General features: G+C 39.9%; 1 protein-coding gene across 1 annotated transcript in view; it reads left to right on the top strand.

The window, feature by feature from the left end:
- Positions 1-378: 378 nt before the first annotated feature.
- Positions 379-23,130, top strand: part of stpg2 (sperm-tail PG-rich repeat containing 2) — a 62,671-nt gene continuing 39,919 nt past the window's right edge. The window contains exons 1-8 of the mRNA XM_008286970.1: positions 379-484; positions 1,641-1,744; positions 2,289-2,456; positions 4,698-4,856; positions 9,251-9,366; positions 10,285-10,396; positions 14,980-15,087; positions 22,707-22,866. Of these exons, the coding sequence (XP_008285192.1) occupies positions 379-484; positions 1,641-1,744; positions 2,289-2,456; positions 4,698-4,856; positions 9,251-9,366; positions 10,285-10,396; positions 14,980-15,087; positions 22,707-22,866 (1,033 nt within the window). The remainder of the gene's footprint in view (positions 485-1,640; positions 1,745-2,288; positions 2,457-4,697; positions 4,857-9,250; positions 9,367-10,284; positions 10,397-14,979; positions 15,088-22,706; positions 22,867-23,130) is intronic.

The raw sequence follows: 23,130 nt of genomic DNA, 5'->3' as shown, positions 1-23,130 counted from the left end.
CAAAAAACATAAATAAATTAAATATTAACAAAAGCGACAGTATTACTGGTGTTACAAAAATGTCCATATAGGAGGTTAAAAAAAAAAACAAAAAACAAAAACACAAAAGGAAATAACTTTTACCTGACTTTTTTTTTTTTTTTTTTGTTCTCTTCTTCTTCGTTGGTTTTCTGACTCCGGTCGCCGTGTAACGATATGTGGTATCCAAGCAACGACGAGCGCAGCCAAGACAGTATAGAGAGGAGAGCAGGCCAGGACTGTTTCACTTCACATTTTCACAAAACCACAATTTAGGTGGACTCAAGGAAATATTTGAAGCCTTTTGTAACAAATGAAGTTTAGCAAAGCCAAGTGGAGAGGGTGAGTTTAAAAAAAAAAATGTATGGACGAGCTCCAAGAGTGACCTTCGTGTCAACTGACGCTACATCATCCGCTGTTGGCCCCGGATCCTACAATGTCAGCCAGCGCGGCTACACCATAGGAGGTAGCAGGAGTTAATTACACATTTTTGTAAAAAAAAAAATTACTGTAGACCACTCGAGAAATTCTTATGCAATTTAATCTCAAGGGACAATATGGCACAACTGTATATATATATTTTTTAAATTAAAATTGAACCAACTCTAGCTAGCTTAAATGTAAAATGCTAACATCACCTGAAAAACTGTTAGCAAAATGACAGTTTATTAGTTTCTAGACTGCTTCCCCAGTTTTGGCCTGGGTTTGCTGTCTCGAAGATACATTATTATATCTGGCAGTGTAACCTCATGGATTAATTAAACAATATGAAAGCGAAAATGTATGATAATCTCTCTGAACCTAAAGCAGTTTCTATGTTTTTGTTTTTTTTTTTTAACTTCCTGTCATATTTTTCCTCACTCTGTAGGCTCGTTTGTTTTACTACACTGTAAAGTCCCCCATAGAATCAACACAATCCTGGCTAGAAGCAGAAAGTGTCTTATATGCAGTATGACAACAGTAAAAATGCCATAAAATCATTGACAGAAAACAAAATTGAATTTCTTTTATTTATTTTACATAAATTAAAAACACCTGTGACCAACATGTGCAACATTTTCGAGGTGCCCACAGGTTTCACCAATATGGGAATAAACCTGTGACTGTACATACTGTAGATGTTGATGTATTTACACTATCTGTGCCATGTGAACACAGCCTGCACTTCAGTCCCGTAGAAGTCCCTGAATTTTTGTTGCATATCTGTTGGTTGCAGCTGAGTCACTAATTGCTTCACGGTTGAAATGAGGAGCACATAATATTTATTTATTTTACACAATCTGATTAGTGTACATGGTGCTTTTTTTTAGCCAAATAGTTTAATGAGACATGGAATAAATTATTTTAACAGATTATTGCAATTTTAGTTCTAGCTTTGGTCAGTTTTACTTATCGAAGTACACGTCGCACATGATTTGTTCAAGGACCTTCACAAAGTTAAAAATCAGATGATTCTTTTACAGTTTCTGGCTCTTAGAAATTCTCTTACATTTAATTAAAAAATAAAAGCTTTGTCAAACTCACTGGTGGCTTTTGGATTTAGAGGGTTAATAAACAAACAGCACACAACTTATTGTCCAAAGCAATCATGCAACTTGTGAATTATTTTGTTTTTATTCCAGATGGCTATGCTCCCTTCTTGTCCATGACCGACAGGCAGTCATTATTACCAAAGTCCAGTGAGGGGATACCAGGACCTGGACAGTATGACTCCTTACCTGTCAAGGTACTCTTGGATTTTAAAGGAAAATTGAATTTACAAATAAGTAGAAGACTAAGTGTACTCAAGTGTACCATTGTCACGGTGTACAGGTACCTGACTGGACAAGATGATCATGAAGCAGAAGTAGAGTTGCTTTAAATCATTTTAAGGGGGATGTCTATGACAAGAATTGTTAGTATTTTTATTTATGCCATCAAGAAGGAAAATAGTTATTGCAAGCTATTTATTACACTCATATAACAGAAAGCACAGACAGAGGAGATGTGATGAGTAATGGCTGTGAGGTCATTGTTGGCATAACAACTAATTTCACTGTCCAGAATCCCATGAAAAGACGTATAATTTGCTGTTATGAGTTGAAGTATATTAAAGTATTTATCAGTTTGGAAAATGACAGGTAATTGAGGATGATGTTTGCATATTGTAAAAAAAAAAAAAGAAAAAAAAAAGCAGTCCAGGAAAGAATCTGTTAGTGGCCAGCGAATCTTTTGGACCGCATTGCAATTCTATCTTTGCTTCCCTTTCTGGTAAATCTTTGTCTCTACAGCTAAACGTCCATGGTGGCTGCAGTCTTCAGAACCGCTCCAAGCGTTTTGAGGATGATGCATCAGAGGTTCCTGGCCCCGGGGCCTATAATGTGTTGCCTGCCTTAGAAAATACGGTCAGGGTCGTGACGGCTAATGTCGGACAGCCTGAGAAGATCGGCAGGAAAATGGTAGGCATATGGGTGAAGATACAAGGGCGAAGTAAATGAGAATCACTGACAATGATTTGTTGTAGATTTGCTCTTTTTAGGTTATTATGCCACCTATCTAAGTACAGTTTTATGCAGTGTGTGTTCTGTTGGAGATTTTACCCTGACGAGGACTCAATGTGGATCAAAAGTCATCTACAACAAAAACAAAAGCTAGGAATGGAGTTTACATGTGCAGGTTTTTGACTAGTGTTGGTATGTATTTTTCCAATCATGCAACCAACACAATTAAATGATTTTGTCGGATTCAATGTTAAATTTATAGCAGCGCCCTGTATTCAGGACTCGCCCCTGCAGTCCTGTTGGCTCTACACGCATACACAGTTAACAACTTTAATTTTCACACATACGGTACAATAAAAATATAATGACATACAAAACTCTTCCCAGCACTGTGATGTGCTGTATGTGTGCCATTTGTCAAACAAAAGATATGAATAGCTGTGCCCTCTCCAAATGAAGTGACTGCCAGCACTTGCAGACTCTACCTTGCCAGTACGTTAATCCTTATCTTTGGCAGTTCTAGCATTCGCGAACCACTCAGCACCAATATATGGGAGTTATAAGTTTTAAAACTGTTAAAATAAAATGCTATCACCAGACTGTGGTCAAAATAAGTTACATATCTCTTGTAAAAAATACACAATCTGACACATATGCTGAGCTTTTGAAAATGGGTGACATTCAGTAATTAATGTTGTGAGCAGACAGACGAGACAAAGGAAAGATAAAATGACACCAATTATGTGTAATAAGTAAGAAATTCGATCCCATTCATCATGTCATTTAAAACATGCGACAGAGGCTCAGTAAACATGATAATGATGGAGATAATGAGGTGTGAAATTGTAAAGACACCACACAGAAGGAGCTACTTGTAAGAGTCCGTAGCTTGGTGTCAGCTGGTACAGTCACAACACCTTTATCTTAAATAGATAAATGCAGAATTTCAACAAGGATCAGAGAGATGAGATTTATTTTGAGTTTATCATGTTTTTCTTGCTGCTGTAAAACTACAATGAACCTCCATGCTCGGGCTAGTCTTATCTGAAGTACAGTGTTATCACAGGTGATAGTGGCCTTATTAGGCTGAATATGCTGCATTATAATGCCAGCAGCAGCAGCAGCAGCAGCAGCAGCAGTGGCAGAGCTGGACCTCATTCTGTCCAGGGATTCTCTGGTTCTCGCACAGTGGCAGTGACTAACGGCTGAAGGTTACCAGTGTGTTCATTTTAACTCTGTTCTTTGTAGACTAGCATTTTTCTCACCTTTCAAATTTTGTGTTTACTGTACAGAAACGAGGAAACGCCTTGACAGGTTTAATTGTTCATCAAATTCAGCTAATTGAATAGCCTTGTACCAGTGTAAACCCATATTTCATACAGCAAACTCTTTCTCTTGCTTGCAGTGGAAGATAATGTCTGAGCTGCTTTGAGAGTTTCACTTTTAAACAAAGCAAGACAGCAATTTTTTTTATTTATTCCTGACATGATATTGGAGCTTTGGAGAAAAAATGTTGAAGTTTGTGTACTGTAGCCTGTTCAATAGCCTGTAGCTTTGTCAGTAAAATGCTGAGTGTGGCCTTGCCATGAACTCTGATGATAGTGATGATTATGACTTTCTATCCACTTGCTGTTAGAATGATGTACTGTATGCACAATGATGAGCTATGGTTAGTACTGTGCTGAGGGCTTTTATCTGAACAATACCGACACCACTGACTCGCTCACTTCTCATAGTGAATGGATCATTTGAAACTTTCACCTCTGCGCCAAACCTGAAAGAATCTCTACAGACACTCTTCCTCTATGCTCGCTGTAAATATTTGAATAGCACATATGCACGTGTGTTACTTCCAGCTGTGGAAAGTTAGAGTAGCGTCTTTCCATTTTCGCTGAGATCTTTGTTCTTGTTCTCTCCGCAGATATTGTTACGATTGAACTTCTACACTTCTACTTCCTCGTACTTTGGTCTTTTCGTCTTTCTTCCCCTGTTTTCCCGATTGTCTTTTGCGTCTTATGTTCTGCGTCTTTCACTCCCTCTCGCTCCGTCTCTGTCCCTCCCTCCGTCTCACGTTATATTGGCCCCAGGCAGTGTTCAGCTGCTTTGAAAGCCAGGGCATTTTTTCCATCAGAATCCCTGACTTCTCGCACCGCTCTTACTGCTTTTCTCCTGCCTTTTCTCTCTGCGCTCTGGCTGCAGGCTAAAAGTCTCCGGCTGGTTCGTCAGTCAGATACCCCATCCATTCCTTCCCCGGGCCAGGCCTTTGGCTACGAGGAGGATGCCCTGGGTGTGCTCCGCAAGCAAAAGCCCCCTCCTAGGGACACAACCCTGGGGCCGGCCTACTACAATCCACCGCTGGTATGGACAAAATACACACACACATGTGCACAGTTCTGTCGAAGTTTGAATGTACATCCATCAGAGAGTGTGAAACACTTGTGCACGCATGTGTGCTTTCATTAATCTGTACAAGTGTGTGTCTGAGTGTACTTACTCTGCCATGAGGCGAGGTCCATTAGTGTTAGGCAGATCTAATGCACCACTGAACCCCCACCCCACCTCATTCAGTTGGCCCAAAACCCATTTCCATAGCTAATGAATGCAGCTCCACTTTAAAAAAGCCACAGCGCACCAATGCTCATCCATTTTACATGCCAACAAAGAGAGCCATTAGTAATTATTCTTCAAGCTATATTACAATATTCACTTAAAATAATGCACACGCCTGCTGGTCTGGCTCTCAATTAAGCAATTTTTCATCTGTTAATGACCGGAGGAAGTCAACAGCGTCCTTGAGTGTTGGCCGAGGTTGTGTCAACACACCGGCGCAGGCACGGAGGCGTGCTGTGATTTAGGGCTATCAGCAGTGCATCCATCCATGGCTCTTTTTTTCGTCTCAACTTCTGTTGCTCTCCCTTTGAAAGTTCAACCTCTGTTTCCGTCTGCCTCCCTCCCTCAGTTCATCCGTCTGACACACTCATTTCTTTAAACTCAAACACTTCCCCCACCCCATGCTCTGGCTGAGTTCAAAAGTGTGGAGAGGCGGAATTAAGTGGTTGTCTGAGGACGTAACTTCAAAGTGGCTGGGACAACCTTTGAATGATAAGAAATTCTACTGAAATCGTATGAAGTGCATACGTTTGTTTTCTATCTGGGTGTTATTGAGAAACACAAAAACATCTTAATCGGCTTTAGCCACTGACCCCGAACTTATGGTTCAAGTCTCTCTTGACAAAACTATTACTTTAGAGACAGACTAATAAGCTGGAGTAGTGCGTAGCTGCTGGCCAGGACAGGACCATCACAGATATACTGGCTCAGGTACGTGATATGTTAAAATCTGTGAATAATGCTGTAAGTAGTGTTGCATCAGAAACAGTGTCACCACAAGATATTTTGTTAGTTTAAACTGTGCGATATTAGATTTGCCAGATGACCATTACACAGCCAGCCAGATGGTGATTTGGAACACAAACTGTTAGTATAAAGGCGAGCATGTGAATCAGTTTAGAAAATGAACATGTGAAAGGTTAAGAATGCAGCACTTGCCAACTGGCTATTGAATGAAAGAGCTGCATTCACGACAGGGGTCATAGCAACTGTTCCGCAACCAAAATCTGTTGTAAGAATTATGCTTTGTTTCCGTAGCTTTCTGCTGTGCACTGCATGCTCAACATGTCGCATGTGTTCACAGTTGATATGATGGCTGGTAGATACAGATGATAAATCACAGGACAAAAGAATGTAAAGTGTCTAAACAACATTCATTTACTGACTTAAAAAAAAACAATATTTTGCATGTGTATGTTATTCATTTTCAGTTTTGTTGCAAACTCTATGTTAATAACGCTTAATCTGTAAAATACCCTATGGTACTATCCAGATATAATAGTCACTCTACACACACTTGGTGTTTGAAGTGTGGAGTCTGTTTAGAGATCCTGCCCACACATACAGCTACCAATAGAAGCCTTGATTTCTGGTTGGCTTCTTATTCTCATTTAAACAATAAATAACCTGCCATTCCATTTTATCACAACTGAATGGATATGTTTACATCACAGGTCTGTTCAGTGGACCCAAGAGCACAATAAAAGAGGCAGGTTGTAAAAGCAAAAAGAGTTTTTCCTACAAAAAGCAGGGTCACAGTTACAAAAACCAGGCAAAGCCAACAAAAGACAGGGAGCAGGCAGAGGAGGAATACAAAGTACAAGCAAGATTAAAAAAGCAAACAAACAAAAAAAAAAGCAAGCAAGTACTGGGAGCTGAGACAGACCGCTTGAGAGGTTAAGCACAAATCATAAAGACAATCTGGCAGATGAGTAGTTGTGAGCTTAGAATATACAGATGTGTGACAAATTAAAATAAAAACCTGAACCCTTGACCCCTACAGTGAGGGAATCTAGCGGCCATGTTCTGCTGCAGGCGACATTTTGCTGACATTATTGGGTCCACTTGTCCCCTTTGGTGGAAGGGTCACTGCAAATCAATGAAGTTGTTCTGAGTGATCACCTTTGTCCTGTGATGGAACATTTCTATCCTGATGGGAGTGGTCTCTTCCAGGATGACAATGCCTTCATCCATAGGGCACAAGAGGTCACTGAAAGCTTTGATGAAAATAATGTGAATCATATGCTATGGCCTTTGTAGTCAACATTCAGAGACCCACCTCATTGAAATGCTAAATGTGGTAATATCTTTTGCAAGAGTGGTGTTACATACCTCCAGTAGGGTTCAAGGGATTTGGAGAATCAGTGCCAAAGCATGTTGACCTTAGAAAGTTGCTTTTTTTGCTTTAATCTGTCACCTATCTGTAAATACTGCAGGAACTGACTGGCAGGCCAGAGAAGATCTGGGGTCCGTTTCACAAAGCAGGTTTAGTGAAAGCTCTGAGTCTGTTAATCCTGAAATGAGGGAAACTCTGAGTTTCCTATCTCAGAGTGGATCAACTCGGAGTTCAGGATTAGACTCAGAGTTTGTTGAACCTGCTTTGTGACCCCAGGTGAGAAAGCAGGGCAGGTAGGAGTGGCTAGTTTACAATGACAGGAGTGGGTGAATAGAAAACAGAAAATCAGAGCAAAAGAAATGACAAAAGGCAAAACCTTGACAGTTTATACCCACTAGCTGTGTTTTTTTGTTTTGCTTTTAAAAGCTCTCCTTGACATAAATAGGAAGTTTTTGCCTCTGAGCTCAGTGCCAGCTGTGATACCATCACGCCCGCTCGTATGTGTTTATATGCAATGCAGAACACTTCTGTTTTTTTCTTTTCAACTCTAAGCATCTAAACATCCTTGTTTCCTATCACCCGTCCTCAAAACTTGATTTGAGGATCACAGCGGAGAGAACTTCAGATCTCGTCCTCCAGTCGCTGTTAAAGTTGAGATAAGGAGACAGGCACCACATGGAATTAAAAAACTTTTTTGAGGCTCCCTGCCAGTCTTCCTGTAACCTGCCTCACGGAATAGACACAGACAGTTGGGTCAAGGAAGAAGTTAGAAAAGAGATGGAATGATTTTAGCGGCTTTGATTTTTGATTCATGGAAGGCAGTTTTTGGAGCAGACTTGTGTCAGTGTCAGCAGCATGAATTGAAGTGAACTGAGAAACCAAACTGTGGTGGGAGCCCACTCAGAAAGCTACTTGCTCATCCTACTCTTGTTTTTTTTTGCACAGTGTGAAAACGGTAAAAATATGGGAATAACATTTAATCTTGGGTGTATTTAGTCGAAATGCACGTTTGATACAAGATGATGGGGTGACTTTTAGTTGAATTGTTTGTATACAAGAATACCTAAACTTGTACATTTGTTAAAGTTGAAGGTACATACAAGTCACTATTAGCAACAAGCACTATATGACTGTGCGAAGTGTAAAACACATTGGTGATGTGGGTGGAAATGTGTGTTTTTTAGGAGTTTATTACACACTGCTTATCCTACAGGTCTTGTTCTCCCTCCAATGCTAATTTAGTTGCATTTAATTCAATTCAAATAACTTTATTTATCCCCTAGAGGCATAAATGAGTATATTATATTATATAATATTATATATATTTAATGAGTGTAAGCATTGTTGGCATCAGCTTGACCAAATTGTAACCTTAAGTCTGTTTCATGCTTCCCACTTTGGCCTCATCTCTGTTCAAAGCACCGCTGTGTTCAGCCTCAGAGCCATTAAAAATGCAAGAGACTCATAGTTTCGTCTCCTTAAATATTGTTATTTTTTGACATTATTTCATTTATTTAATAGCTTTAGTACTAATGCACATAGGAAATGCCATTAGAGAGAGGGTTAGGGTTAGGTATGCATCAAAGATCTGGTTATTTTGGAGAAAATCTCACATATAAGATCTCTAAAATGCGGCCAGTTCATTTCCACAGTAGCCTCTCTCAGTTGTTAAGCTGGAGAGTGGACTGGTCCTATCTGAAAGGCCGGAGGCAGAGGAAGCAGGCTGTAAAACTCAGAGAGATATGAAAGGATGAAGGGCCTCCCCTGGATCTCTGACATACTCTGGCATTTGGCTGAACTTCACATTTCATTCAGCCACAACTTTATGAGCCTGGGCTGGAAGAAAAAACAGATAAGTGTGAATGAGTCAATTCTGTTTTCTACTTCTGTGCTCATCCATTTGTCATTTTGTTATCTCACTCTCTTCTCTTCTCTTCTCTTCTCTTCTCTTCTCTTCTCTTCTCTTCTCTTCTCTTCTCTTCTCTTCTCTTCTCTTCTCTTCTCTTCTCTTCTTCTCTTTCTCCAGTCAGAGGTGAGTTCTGCACAGAAGTATAAAGGGGTTCACTTTGGCAACATGACCGGGAGGAGAGGTGAGGTTCTGGTGAAGGGTGGACCAGGTCCAGGAGAATATAACCCTGAGATGTGAGTATTACATGTCATGTTTAAAAATGTAATCAGTCCCCAAAATGCTATAAACTGCCACTTTTAGTTCTAAGTTTGAATCATACAAGTCCCAAAAAGAAAACATATGGAGAAAAACATATTTATTTTGAAATAAATTTGATGGCTAACCGTCATTTCATGCATTTGGAATAAAATGTTCATAAATTCACAGTTTTAAACAGGGATAAAGAGCCAAGGGGCTGGTTAGATTAGATGCTCTAGGGCATCTAATCTCAGAAGTTCACTGCTTTTGAGCTCTTACCAAGATGTGTGCTGAATAGAGAGGCTGTTCCTCCAAGTGAAATATTGCTTTGATCCTCGAGCCAGGGCATTATGTTTGACATTTTTCACATAGCATTTCTATTGATGGCCACGGACGATGGGGCTTGCTAAGCACTTCTACACAGGTGGGCACGCATCCAGCTCGACTATTCATAAAGGAATTGACTCAGTAATAGAAGGGAATGTGTGTATGTGAACAATCATACTGTTTACACTGAAGTGAAGCAGGCAGACATTTACGCTTCCATGCAGACATATCTGTGGTACACATGTGAGTGCCAGGATCATTTGAAAATGGCTGATAATTCAATCTTTACTCCTAGTAAAGTTTTTTCAGGGTTTACGATGGGGGGAAGCCCTTTTTCTCCAGTTGATTTCTTCTCTCTCCTGTCCCCTGCTCCCATCTTTCTTTGCTTTGTTTATCTATTCCTATTTATTTTTCCATTACTTGACTTCTCATTTAATGTGGTTTATCTCCCCAACCCTACTTTCTTCTGCTGCTCTATTGTTTTATAACATTTTCTCTCTCTCTTTGTTTTTTTTTGCTATCTCTTCTGTTTGCTTGTCTGTGTCGTCTACTTTGAAAGACATTGCCATTGTCCCTTTCTGTCGCAGAGTTACAGAAACACACTATGAGAATGTGAACCTTCAAAGGGACCAGAGAGGTCGAGCTGAGCTTATCATCCCTCGCTACCATGAACTGGTCCCCAAGCAAGAGGAAAAGAAGGTGAGTATCTGTTTGCGCTGGCGGGTGTTTGTGTCCATGTGATGCTATACATACATGTCTGGATCACTGATAAAAAAGTTTAAATGAGTGGAAACAGTCTCTGCACTTGGAAGTATGTTGGGTAGGCATATTCCTTTAAAGTAAAGTGCCAAGCAGTGGCTACAAGTGGTAATTAAACATGCATTGAAAGATTTCTTTTTCAGCACAATCCAGCATTAGCATAATATAAGCTTATAAAGTCGATTTGGTGCAAAACATCCAGCACAATAAAGTAAGCCCACTATTTGCTCTCCTTTTCGGAACATATTTGTCATTTTAGTTGCTTAGTGGGCCGCTTTGTTCACAAGCTAGTTTCCAACATGTAGTGCTTGTGCCGGGAGCCATTAGTTGGTTTATCAGAGCTTTTCTGTGGAAATCTGCTTCCTCTTTCTAAAAAAAACATTAGCGATCAAAGAAACCAGAGCCGTAAAGTTGCAGCCATTAAAAACCAAATCAATGAGCTGGAAGGCTCTAAAATTCCGGAGTAACTGCAGAGTTTGTGAGATGTCTTTGTGGGTTTGCCACGAGGTACAGTCTTTGATCCATTGTTAATGTAAAATATTACTATTAATATTATATATGATGAGGGCACAGTAGCGGAACACTGGCACAGTCACCGGTCTGGTTAGAGGACTGACTCAGTGGTATACAACAACAACTACATTAGGTTTTCTAACATTAGCCACAACAAACTAATGACAAGCCAAAGTAGGGCTTTTGCAGCAAAGAGAAAGAATTATAGAGTTAAGCAAAGTGTTTTCTGTTCATTATAAATTCAGCTGTTTTCAGAGAGTCTTATTGTCAGTAAACACTGCAGTCATCAGTATAATTTAACATTGGTGTAATTTATTTGGACAGCCCAACTGAAAAGTATTTTTGTTGGTAATTTCTCATTTTAAAAATGACAGGCTACCACAACAAGATGGCATAACCTGTTATTTTCCACACTAACCCGCCTTAAAACAACAACAACAACAACAACAACAACAACAAAACTGAGGAAAAATAGTACACAATATGAACGTTGCTGCTAAAGGAGGTGAGAAACTTTCAGGGGTTGTTATTAGTTTGTAGTTGGTGTATATACAGAATTTTAATAATATGCTTTGTTTTATTTATGTTGGTGTCTTGGAGATATATATGTACTAGTAATAATACTAGCAAATCTATGTTTTCTCCTGACCATAGTACACACAACAAATAAACTGTTAACCTGTAGGTAACATTTAGTCATAAAATAATACTTATGCAGACAGTTTTCTTTTAAAAATGGAAAAAGAAAAAAAGGTTTCAAACAGTATTTTTTTTTCTTTTGTAACTGACATTTAATGTGAAGTAAAGGGAAAGCCATCATAAGCACATTATGATTAAATAATGGACTGAATGCACTGCCTCTGCCTGTTTAAGCATAGTATGTAATGTTATTGTAATTACATTTTAAAGCTCATAAATTTAATGCCTTGACATTTTTCATTAATATCTTAAAGCAACAGGACCACCCGTCGTTCTTAAACGGCTTGTCCCAATTCTTCTCCGCACTTTGATTCAGATTGATTCGTAACACAATAGGATTTGAAAACTGCAGATTCAGAATGAATCATGATAGCGCGCTGTGATTTACAGTGAGAACAGAGTCAAGGTAAGTACTTTGGATTTATTCTGGATTTATTCAAGTACAACCAATTAAAGATGAAATCATTCAACCCCTCCTTTCCTCTCTAATTATGATTCATCAGTTTGTCTTTTTGCCCATAGAGGGCAGTAAAACATAAGCTTTAATTATGGACTGGCAACCCACACACACACATACAAACACACACCGCTGCACTGGAGCTGGATGAGTGGAGGGGAGTTACTCACCTGCATATGAACTTGACTGTGCTGGCAGAGTAATGCTTTGTGATGCCTTATTTCACCGATCGGTGGGTTGGAGTGAGTGAGTGAGTGAGGGAGTGAGGCACAGTCTGAAAAATTTGGGAGTGGATGAGAAAAGGGTGAATGTATCTTTTTGTCAAGGCACTTACACCTTCATGTTTTCTAATTTTCTCTTTGCTTCTCTCTTCTTTTGGTTCATTTTTGTGCACAGTCCATTATACAAGACATTTTATTCCAGGCGTTTCACCTCTCTTTACCTAATACATGGTTCCTGGGATTACCTGAATATTTTCTAACATATTATAAATCATCCTGTGACTTTGAATCAACAACTTTGCCTTCTGTGTACCTTTTTTTTGTGTGTGTGCGCACCATGCTGTATTTGGACCCCCTACCTACCATGATGGCTGCACCTCCATCCGTCATCATTAGTACCTGGCACCTCAACTCACATGTACTCCCACACATACACTGACCAGATGGGTCATTTCCCACAGCGGGGACATTCAGGACAAACACCTTTACTTCCTGGAGATCAGCAGACAGTCTGCTTTTAATGGCTTGGGGCTGCTGTCTTCCCGTAGAGTTTAAGAGTGTGTTGGATTTTCCATTAAATAGGCGTTCTGACATGGTAAGGGCAATGACTGAGCGAACCACTTTAACAAACCATTATCGCGAGTATACCTGCAAACAAAAGCAAAACGGATGGAACTGCACCAATGCGGTAGCTGATATTACCCCATAAATACAGAGCTCACTGTCAGTTCATCTTTAAAATGTTGTGGATTCCATGTTAACAACATCATGGATGGTGTTATTATGTTTGCAGCACTTGTTATTTTTGGAAATTGGGAAGCAGCACATCTCGCCGGGGGGAAAAAAAAGAAAAATAATACTCGGCACAGCTGTCTAACATATAGGATTACCTACCCTAAAACTGTAAATTAAACATATTGGTTGCATGATATGATCACAATTATACTGTATTTCTACTGGGCTTATATAAGAAGTCTTTTTTTTTAGCTTGCATAGAGTTGAATAATTTCAAAGCCTTTGGTTGTGTATCACTGCTAGTAAATCTGTGGACAAAGATTTGTAACAGCATACATAAAATTTGTGCCAAATCTATATCAGCAATGGTGACCCTAAAACTTAGAGTAAACATCTGATTACAAATTCCAAGCAGAGAACTTTCCATAACACTGCGTCTAACACTGAAGTTACACATTCCAGCACACACCTCTTTTTTTTTTTTTTTTTTGTCCACATCTTTAAAGCATGCTGCTTGTGTAGATGTGTAACTTAAGTGTCATAAACAGTGTGGGAAGATTGAGAGCTATTTCTCTGCAGTCGTAAATCCTTTCTACACATTCACAAACCTGAATTACAGTACTGTATGGTGATATACAACCACCGGCTTGGAAATAATTTTATTTCACAGGCTCAAAATTTTATTGACCCTCGTATGAGCCCATATATTTGAACCGTGCAATGATGGCGTAAAATCGACTAAGCCCGTAGATTTACTTATGTATCCTCATGGGTGATGAAAAGTGAATAGTGAACCTGTTCAGGAATTTCTTGCTGGCTTGTGTTTAGAGCCGTCTGGATGAGAAAAGGTGCAGAGGTCTCCTTAACATTTCAGTGGATGTGGAACAAAATGTATGCGACTCATTCTTGCTGAAAATGACCTAAACAAGTGACTTTGCTCTGTGTGTCAAGTGTTTTTATTCTAGCAAACTGTATATTTTATCCCATAAGAAAGTCCTCCTTAGTAGTGGTCTTACTGTACATCAGCATACAGCATATGACACATCCGATTCAGAGGACAAGAAACAGGTTTCCTGCAACAGGGCACTGTGGTCAGCGTTCATGAATAAAGACTGAGCTGTCCTAAGGCATAGGGAAGACATATTGTCCTGGAATTCACTGCACTGCCCCCTCACAATGCTAACAATGACCACAGAAATCCATGCTCTTTTACTGCAGACCTAGTTAAACCACCTCTGGCCAAGCAACCTTGTAGGATTACCACAGATACAAAAATGTCCTGGCTCTGCATTGGGGAATGTGGGAAATGGACGTGAGTGTGAGGAAGTGTGTGTGTGTGTTTCCTTATCTCGCTGTCAGCATCTTAGTAAGTGTGAAGTGCTGTTAGCTGCTGGTTTGCTAGTCGCAGCAATTACTGCACCGAAATGATGCGCTTGTCTTCTGTTGTCAGGTGACGTGATTGTTATACCTGTCAATGAAAAGCACAAACATGCACACATTGTGGTTAGTTTTTCTTCTAGCGTGCCAGTTTTTTGGTGATTTAACTTCAGTGCAGAAAAAGAGAACAGTCTTTTTATCGCCCTTTTTTCAATTTTTACAAGAGTCTTGCTTATAAATTGCTTCATTTGTCCGATGTGTTTCTCATTTACTTCATTTTCAAAATACTGAAACCTCCTTTCTTCACCCTTGTGCCCTTCATTTACCACTGAAACAGAAAAAAAAATCAAAGCAAGTCTTTTTTCTTCTTTCCTCTCAGTGTCCCTTTGACTCCCTCCGACTTTCTCTTTTTCTTCTAATTGACACAGCGACATGAAAAGTGACCAAAACATGTAACTGCATTCCGATACAAAGTTCCCTTTTGATTTACTGTACATTTCTCTCTTTTTTCCCCCCATCAGGGAGTTCCTGGTCCAGGCCAGTACCACATCAGAAGTCAGTTTGAGAAGCCTGTCAAGCCCAGTGGCAACCTATCGAAGTTCACTTGTCCCTTCCTCTCACAAGCTGAGGTAAAGCACAAACAGCTCTGTGTGCAGCCTTGTTGCTGCACTTTCATGTGAATTAGGTACTACAGAGCAGATTCTTTAACACTGCTTCCATCCTTCAGACTCTATTTCAGGTTTATGTTCCTGTTCTTGCTTTCCTATGGCATTTATTCTATGTTCACATTCATTCGTGTCTGAATCCAGAACTTCAGCATTGTCTTTCTATGTAGAATGACATCCATCGCTTTTGTTAAAAAGCATTTTGGTCATGCCCATCCAAGGTCCGGTTGTATGATCGTATCCATCAGAATTCATCATTGCAAAAGACAATATAAGTTAAACTTGACAGAGCTTCTTTATAAATAATGTACTGGTGATAAATATTCTTATACTGTAATGTTTATAATTTAATATATATACAAAAATACAGTTAACACCTTCTAATAAAATGAAATCAATTTTAGACAACACTAGCCCTGTGTAGATTAGATTAGAAAGTCTTTATTGTCCCAATTTGGGCAATTTGATTTGCAACAGCAGTTGACATTCATACCATAATAGTACAACAGTACAAAACATAGAAACATCGATATAAATAATAAATGTCATCAGGTGAGTTATCATGACCATATATATATGTAGCCTATGGCGCAAGGACACAAGCCTAAAGCTTATTTAGAAACCCTACAGCTGAGGGAACAAATGATCTGAGGTATCTGTTTGATTTGGCCCTCTTAGGGAAGGTATACCTCTTTCCAGACGGCAAAAGTTGAAACTCAGCATACAGAGGGTGGTGTGGGTTGGCTAAGATGACCGTTGCCCTCTGAAGGGCTCTTACTTGATAAACATTGTCAAGCTGCTGCAGGCCACTGCCAGTGGTTTTTTGGCAAAGTTTAACAATGCTCCCCAGCCGATTTTTATTAGTGATGCTGAGATTCCCGTACCAGCAAATCACTGCAAAAGTTAGGGTTGACTCAATAAAGGATGAATAAAACATTTTTAAAAGCGAACTGTCAACATTAAAATCTCCTGGCTTCCTTGAAAGTATTGGCATTTGTTTTCAGTATTTTTTTTATTTTTAGTTATGTGATTGAAACTGATTGAAACTGTAAACCCTATTTCACGACATTAACATTCATTCTGAGTCAAGTTTTGATGTTCTTGATAAATACAAATCATATATTCACTTTTTGTTTTAGATTTTTTTTTAGTCTGCACAAACTGTTGTGGGAAATTTCTTCTGTCAACAATGTTCCACTGTCCTCTTCAGCTTTATGCTAACTTTGTCTGTTTGGTGCTGGGCAGGTAGTACACAGATATAATGATGTTTTGAGTGTGCTGACACTGAACCAAACAGTAAAGCTGATGGCCATAAAAACCAAAACGATGAGCTGTAAAACACTAAAATGAGTGCGGCTGTAATTTTCTGTAGGTTTGTCTGTATGAGTGACTCATTGAATTTACTGAAACTGTTGATCATGGAGCTTTAAGAAACTGCAGTAACCCGTAATGTCCGCATGAGTAGGCTTGTAGCTGCAAGGAGCTACTGTACATAGCTGTAGTAGTTAGCTGTCTCATAGCAACAGCAGCTACTGCCTAGTTAACAAGTATACATAAGGTAGAATGTGAGCAAAGTTGTTAATGACACTTTTGATTGCATTACCTAAAGTCCTCCCAACCATAGCTCCTGTTCTGCTGCTATAGTACCATTCAGGGAGAACGTAATTCAACTTCTTTACCTAATTCATTACTTTACATAATACTCTACAAACAGCGAAAACAACCAGAGCATTCTAAAACAATTTCTTAGACATAATCTACAGGAGACAAATATATTCAATTTACGTTTTCTCAAAGGAGGCTGGGTTTTAATATGGAATAGTTAAGATCGGTTACAGATCCACGACACTGAGCCGTTCCTTGCTTGTTTAATTGATGTGCCGGGATTGGAGGGTTTCTTCAGATGGGGGTGAAGATGAGTTTATTAAGAGGCTCAGAGGAGCAAAGATGAAGGATGTGAAAATGTGTAGTTTTTGCGTTTCAGGAATAGCTCTCCTCTCCTCCTCTGCGGCACTGGCCCACAGATTCACTCCTGTGAAACTCTGACTGATGTTTTAATTATCACTCCGAGACACACATGCACAATGCGATGGTGTCTGCTCACGTACACAATCGCAAACTCAGACATGCACGTGTGTGTGAATTTCAGCCGCAGACAGATCCGAGACAGGTTTGCAAGTAATGCGGACATGCAAGGAAATTTACTCCTAGATTTTTGTGTGTGTGCTACAGGTTCTCTAAAATTACCTTTATAATGTCTGAAATATTAACATTTTTTCTAGTTTCCTGGTGAGAACAACCAATGCAAGATTCGGGGGTTTATTTGATGTGTGTGCACATGTGTGTGTGTGTGTGTGTGTGTCGGAGTTTGCTCTGACCTAATTTCCCCGGCCACATGCTGCGTTAGTGCGTCGACCCTCTGATGTCGTCACTGACACCCACCAAGGAACATGTGCGAGCGTGTGCGCGCGCGTGCACGTGTCACAAGTCATCTCCACGGCAGAACTAAGAGCGACGGTTTTCTTAGATCTTCGTCTCCCTGTGAGTCCAGTTCCATCTGACACTGTTATCCTGTGGAGGGATTGAGAGGGAACGAGGGAAGGAGGGAGTAAAGGAAGGAGGGAGGAAGGGGAAGATAAGCAGAACAGTTGGAGGCTTCCGTATTCACCTCTCCTCCTCCTTTTGACTTCCCAATTTCCTCAATATCAAAGCATCAACCAGACACTTTGTGAAAACATGGCTTTTTCCTCGATTTCCCTGGCTCTCACTCCTCTACCCAGCTCTTCTTTTTTCCTTTTCTGGTGGATTCTTGCTCTTTTAAAGTCAGTGTAAAGAAAATTCGGAAATTTGTTTCTAAACACATAATACATGTGATACAAACGTGAAAAGGCTGTGAAGCGTGTCGCCCTGAATTGTGGCTTCAGATTGTTGATTTGTTTCTCATCATTTTTGTGTTCTGGGTTACTTACTATGCATGACACCTAACACTGTAACATTATAAAGATCAATGGCTCGTCCCGTGATTGCAAGTTTCTACACCTACTACAGCCTACAGTTTGCTAGCTAGCTACGCCTTTGTCCTGCAAATGCATTTTCCCTGGTTGCCAGAACTTGCAGATCAGGGTTCTTATTTCATTTTCCAAGAAATGATGATGAATATGTGGACTCATTTTGCACATTGATGGACAGCCGAGAATTGGGACCAGCACCACCCTCTGCGGTGTCCATTTTATTCGAGGTAGCTGAACAGACTTTCATTGCTGGGATTCAAAGATAATCTGCTTCTGGTGAATGAGGTCGAACTGACTATCCCGCTTCCTGGCCTTCATCCGCCCGTCTCACATCTGGTGCCATTTCTGGCAGTACTCTCCAGTGAGAGTACGTTGACTTGTTTGTTTGGCTTATTATATTTTGGTAACTTAGTCCACAGCCACAAGTGATGAAATTATTCTATATTTGCAGTTTCCCATCTAACCTGTTCAAACAACCTCAGCTCTGTTTGCATGCTTAGTAGCTCATTGAAAACTGTCTAAAGGAAAACTATCACATTTCAGAGCTGCTTATTTTTTTTCACATTTTGAAACCCAATGTCACACTTGAGAAAAAAAAATGGTTGAATTAGGATGGTTGGCTTTTAACAGTTCTTTCCGTGGAGTGTTGCTTTACACAGACATGAAGCTTACGTAACTTTTCTGTGTCCCTCATCTATCACTCTATTTCCCTTCCCTGTTCCTCTCCTATTCTTTGTTCTTATTTGTACCCACATTGTCTCTATACTCCATCCTTTAGATTCGTATCTCGTTTCATCCCGGAGTCCCTGAAGACCATTTTCTCTCTTGGTGCTTCACATCCTTGTACTTAAAAAAAGTACTGTGATTTGTTATTTGGGCCACACATTTTTGAAAAAAAACATGTGCTGTGAATGATCAGATTTTGTTTTGTAATGACAACACTTGGAATGCACAGAGCATTCAGCCAATGAAACCTATTTAAAATCATAAGAAGTTATGTGTTTAACAACTTTTTTGCAGGTGACATAATAACAATCCAAAATAAACAAACCTACTTATAGGCTTTAGCAAACCATCATACGTTATGTAAGAAGAAGATGTTAAGGTTTTCATGTGATGATGGAATACACACCGAAAACATACAAGGAAGTGTATCATGATCATATCTGCAACAGTGTTTAGCAAATGCATTCGCTGTAGCCTGGTAGAACTGTCTACACCTGCAGCATGTGTGCAGTGTGTTTCTGCTCTAAATTTCTTTTAGTTATTCTCTTGTAGTTTCCATGCGTTTTTCCTTGTGACATGTGTACATGCACATTTATACACACTCACAGTGGTGTGATGGATCACATTGTCAATGCACCAGCTCAGCATGTCGCCTGAGAAAGAAATTGGAGTCACACAGCCTCAGGATGACTGTACACTTTTGGCTCAAGTTGAAACTTTTTCAACCTGTGGGGATGCATCTTTGCCTTTCTTGTGCAGCCCAGGGAGGACTGGTGTGTTTGCAAAGACTTTATATGCAGTCATGTTGCCTTCTCTTTCTGCTCAGTCTAAATTGACCTTAACAGTGCAAGTTGGGATTTGTTTGGTACCAGAGGGGCATGAAAGAGCTTCTACCTCTGCTATGGTGAGCTATAGCCCTCACTCTGTGGCCTCATTATTTCACATTAACAGTCATTAAGACGTCGTGTCACTGAAATACCTACAGTGCCGCATTGCATTGAGAGCATTTTGGCTTTGGGAAGGATTTTCAAAAGTATTCCTCTGACATTTCTTATGTGTTTGAAAAATGGAACAATAGGAGGCAGAACTAAAAAAAATCTACCACTCAGCCTCGATGCGAATTGCCAACAGAGCTCAGTGTGTCATTGCTAGAGAGAAAATGTGCCCATTAATAAAGCTTTACCGAAAGCCAGTAGAACAGAATTGGACTGACAGATGGTCATAAACCCCAGCTCTGCAACGGACTTTGAAAGAATACCGTTTGGTTTGGCCTTGGAACAGCTCGTCCTGTTGCTCGTCCTCTTGCTTTTCTTCAAATGCTCAATTTCTACCCCAAACACTTCCCCTTTCTGCTGTGCACTCCGATTAATTTTCTACTCCAGCTATACGTCTTTACTCAAATTTCTTTTCCTCTCATTTCTTCTTTTTGCCTAAAAGCTCAATAATTCAGCTGAACATTACCAACATCATTTTCATTACCCCACACAACTAATTTTCCATAGGCTGCATCTTGGGAAGTGCAAATCAATGATTGGCACGCTTCCAACAAATACGTTAAATTTAAGATCGCTCTTATAGTTGAATATCATCTGGTGAACTGATGACGTTCTCCAACTGGCTCTGTGTGTGTGTGTGTGTGTGTGTGTGTTTAATATGACTTTGCTGGTATTTGAAGGAATCAAGTTCCTTTTATTCCCCCATTGTGTTGGATAACAACCTGCTGAACAGTTCAGATGTGAGAGGCTGAAGACAAATTTTGTGTTACACCGAAGCACAGTTCACCTTCAGTAATTTTGACTGAGAAGGCAATTTATCTGATTTGGTCCCTTGATTGCCTGTGTTGTTATAACAGGCTATCAGATAAACACATTTGTACCCTGGAAGTGAAGCTGCCACGCAGTTACAACGCTGAATCAGCTCTAATATCAGCAAAACGGTTACATACCTGATTGTGTGCATCATTATCTTTGCGTTGAGGTTGCTGTTTACCCCATCTCATTTTCTATCCCACTGCTTTGTTCTGTCGGTGTGCACTCTACTCTAATTTCTTTGTCACTCATTTGTTTTTCTTTTTCATTCTTTTCGTTTTGTCATTTTTGTTTTCTCTGTTTGTTTCGTTGGGTTTTAGTTATCTGTGGAGCTTGCACACAGTTGGGATTTGAGATAGGCAAAGCAGGTGACTAGCAGTACATAAATATCTAAATAACTACAATCAGGTTCTTAAGTATTTGGACACTGACACAAATTTTGTGGTTTTGCCTCCGTACACTACCACAATGGATTTAAAATAAAGCAATCAAGATTTAATGGAAAATTGGATTTTAACAATTTTCCATTGATTGAGATATTGAATTTTAACAAATGATTGCATTAACTGTTGAGGAATTACAGCCATTTTTTAAAACATATTCTTGTCACAGGCTCACAAGTTACTGGAAAAGTGACTGTTGAGCTGTTTCATGTTCAGGTGTGGCCATTGTCCTCATTACTTCATGATAAATTAAAGCGATAAAAGATATGGTTAGCGGTTGAATTTGAGATGAGTCGCTTTTCATTGGATCTCTATATATGTGGTCCAGAGAGATGCTGATGCAACTAAAGGAGGCCACCGTTAGGCTGCAAAAACAAAACAGACCAATCAGAGTGACAGATTGTACAGGTGTACAGATGCAGAATTTGGGCAATTGTTTCTCTTTCCATATACTTGTTGGGAAACAGGTGGCCTTCTCAGGCTAAACTGTAACAACTTTGGTGATCCCTTGGCTTTCCATTGTACAGTCATTAGGTCAAAATTTAAATTCATCCAATACTTTGGTTTATGACCGAATACCAGAGAAGCTAATGGCATTCTCATCAACCTAAGCTGTTCTTTCTATGCTTGCCAATGAAATCAGTACTAATTACACTGAAGCATTAGCATATAGCTCAAAGCCCTGCTGTGCTATAATTAAAAGTACCTGTGTGCAAGCTGACATTTTTTTTTGTAGCAGTGATTTATAGTTCATTCTTCTTGGAAAACATAATCTTTAGCAGGGACAATGGCTGTTGACATGAAAACTTGTCTTTTGTGCTCACAAAGTATTCACATTGGAATCTTGCCTGTTGCTGCCGTTCATCCCACATGACCTGAACAGACATGAGGCACAACTGAAGGTGGAAGTAAAGCTTAGATTGGTCAAAGTTATACGAGGTGCGTCCGGAAAGTTTCAGGACTGGTGTCACAAAAGATACATTTCAAATCCAAACTACAAACTAAAAGTTTTCCCCTTCAAAGTAATCCCCTTGGAGTTTAACGCACTTCCTCAGCCTTCTCTGCCACAGCACCATGCACTCCTGGAAGGATCCTCTGCAGCTCCGTCTTCAAAACGGCTCCCCTTGATGACCCCCTTGAGCTTGGGGAAGAGGAAGAAATCACACGGAGCCAGGTCGGCTGCTCACGGCATTGTGAGCAGGCGCGTTGTCATGGTGAAGCAGCCACGGCTTGTCCTGCCACAACTCTGGTCTCCTCTCGCGCACTGAACGAAGCAAACGCCGCAAGACCTCTTTGTGGACGTGCTGATTGATCGTCTAAAGGGGAAAACTCGTAGTTTGTAGTTTGAAATATGTCTTTTGTGACACCAGTCCTGGAGCTTTTCTGACACACCTCCTATCTGTGGTTGTGGATATAGTATTCACAGCTGGATTTGTTTTTGTGCTACCACGCTGATTTCTTTTTGATCAATACAAAGTGCTATTAATGATTAAATTGTGAATTTCAGTGCCTGCTGGGATCTCACTTCTGTTTCCTACTTCTCTCCTTTATCTGTTGCTTCCTTTCATCTGTGTGTGTTTTTTTTTTTTTTTTAGAGGTTCAGCCCCATGAAAGAAGTGTCGCCCCCTGTTGGTGCGTATAATGACCCGCGCTGTGCCCTAGAGCTGCTGAATAGGACCACAGGAGTGAAGAAAAGCCCATTTGGCATCACTGCGGTGCGTTTTTCTCCAAAACACAAAAAAGTCTCCACACCAGGTCAGTGTGTGTGTGTGTGATTGTGTGTTTACATGTGTGTGCCTATCTACAGTGTGCTATGTTCCAAAGTACAGTATGCTGTGTTCCATCTGGATGCTATTTACAGTGATTTTCTGCTGCAATTATTAATCCAGTCCAATACAATCTGGTTTGCTCTTTAACAAATATTTAGATTTCACATGAAAAGACAGAACAGTTTGCACAGATTTTTTATTAGTAGTTTTCATAACATCACTGGCACTTAATTGCTTTCTTGTGTCTGGG

This window comes from Stegastes partitus, unplaced genomic scaffold (genome assembly GCF_000690725.1).
Source record: "Stegastes partitus isolate 25-593 unplaced genomic scaffold, Stegastes_partitus-1.0.2 Scaffold480, whole genome shotgun sequence".
In the NCBI taxonomy this organism is placed as follows: Eukaryota; Metazoa; Chordata; class Actinopteri; family Pomacentridae; genus Stegastes; species Stegastes partitus.
The sequence above is the reverse complement of the archived record's forward strand: the minus strand, read 5'-3'. Positions and strand labels throughout refer to the sequence as shown.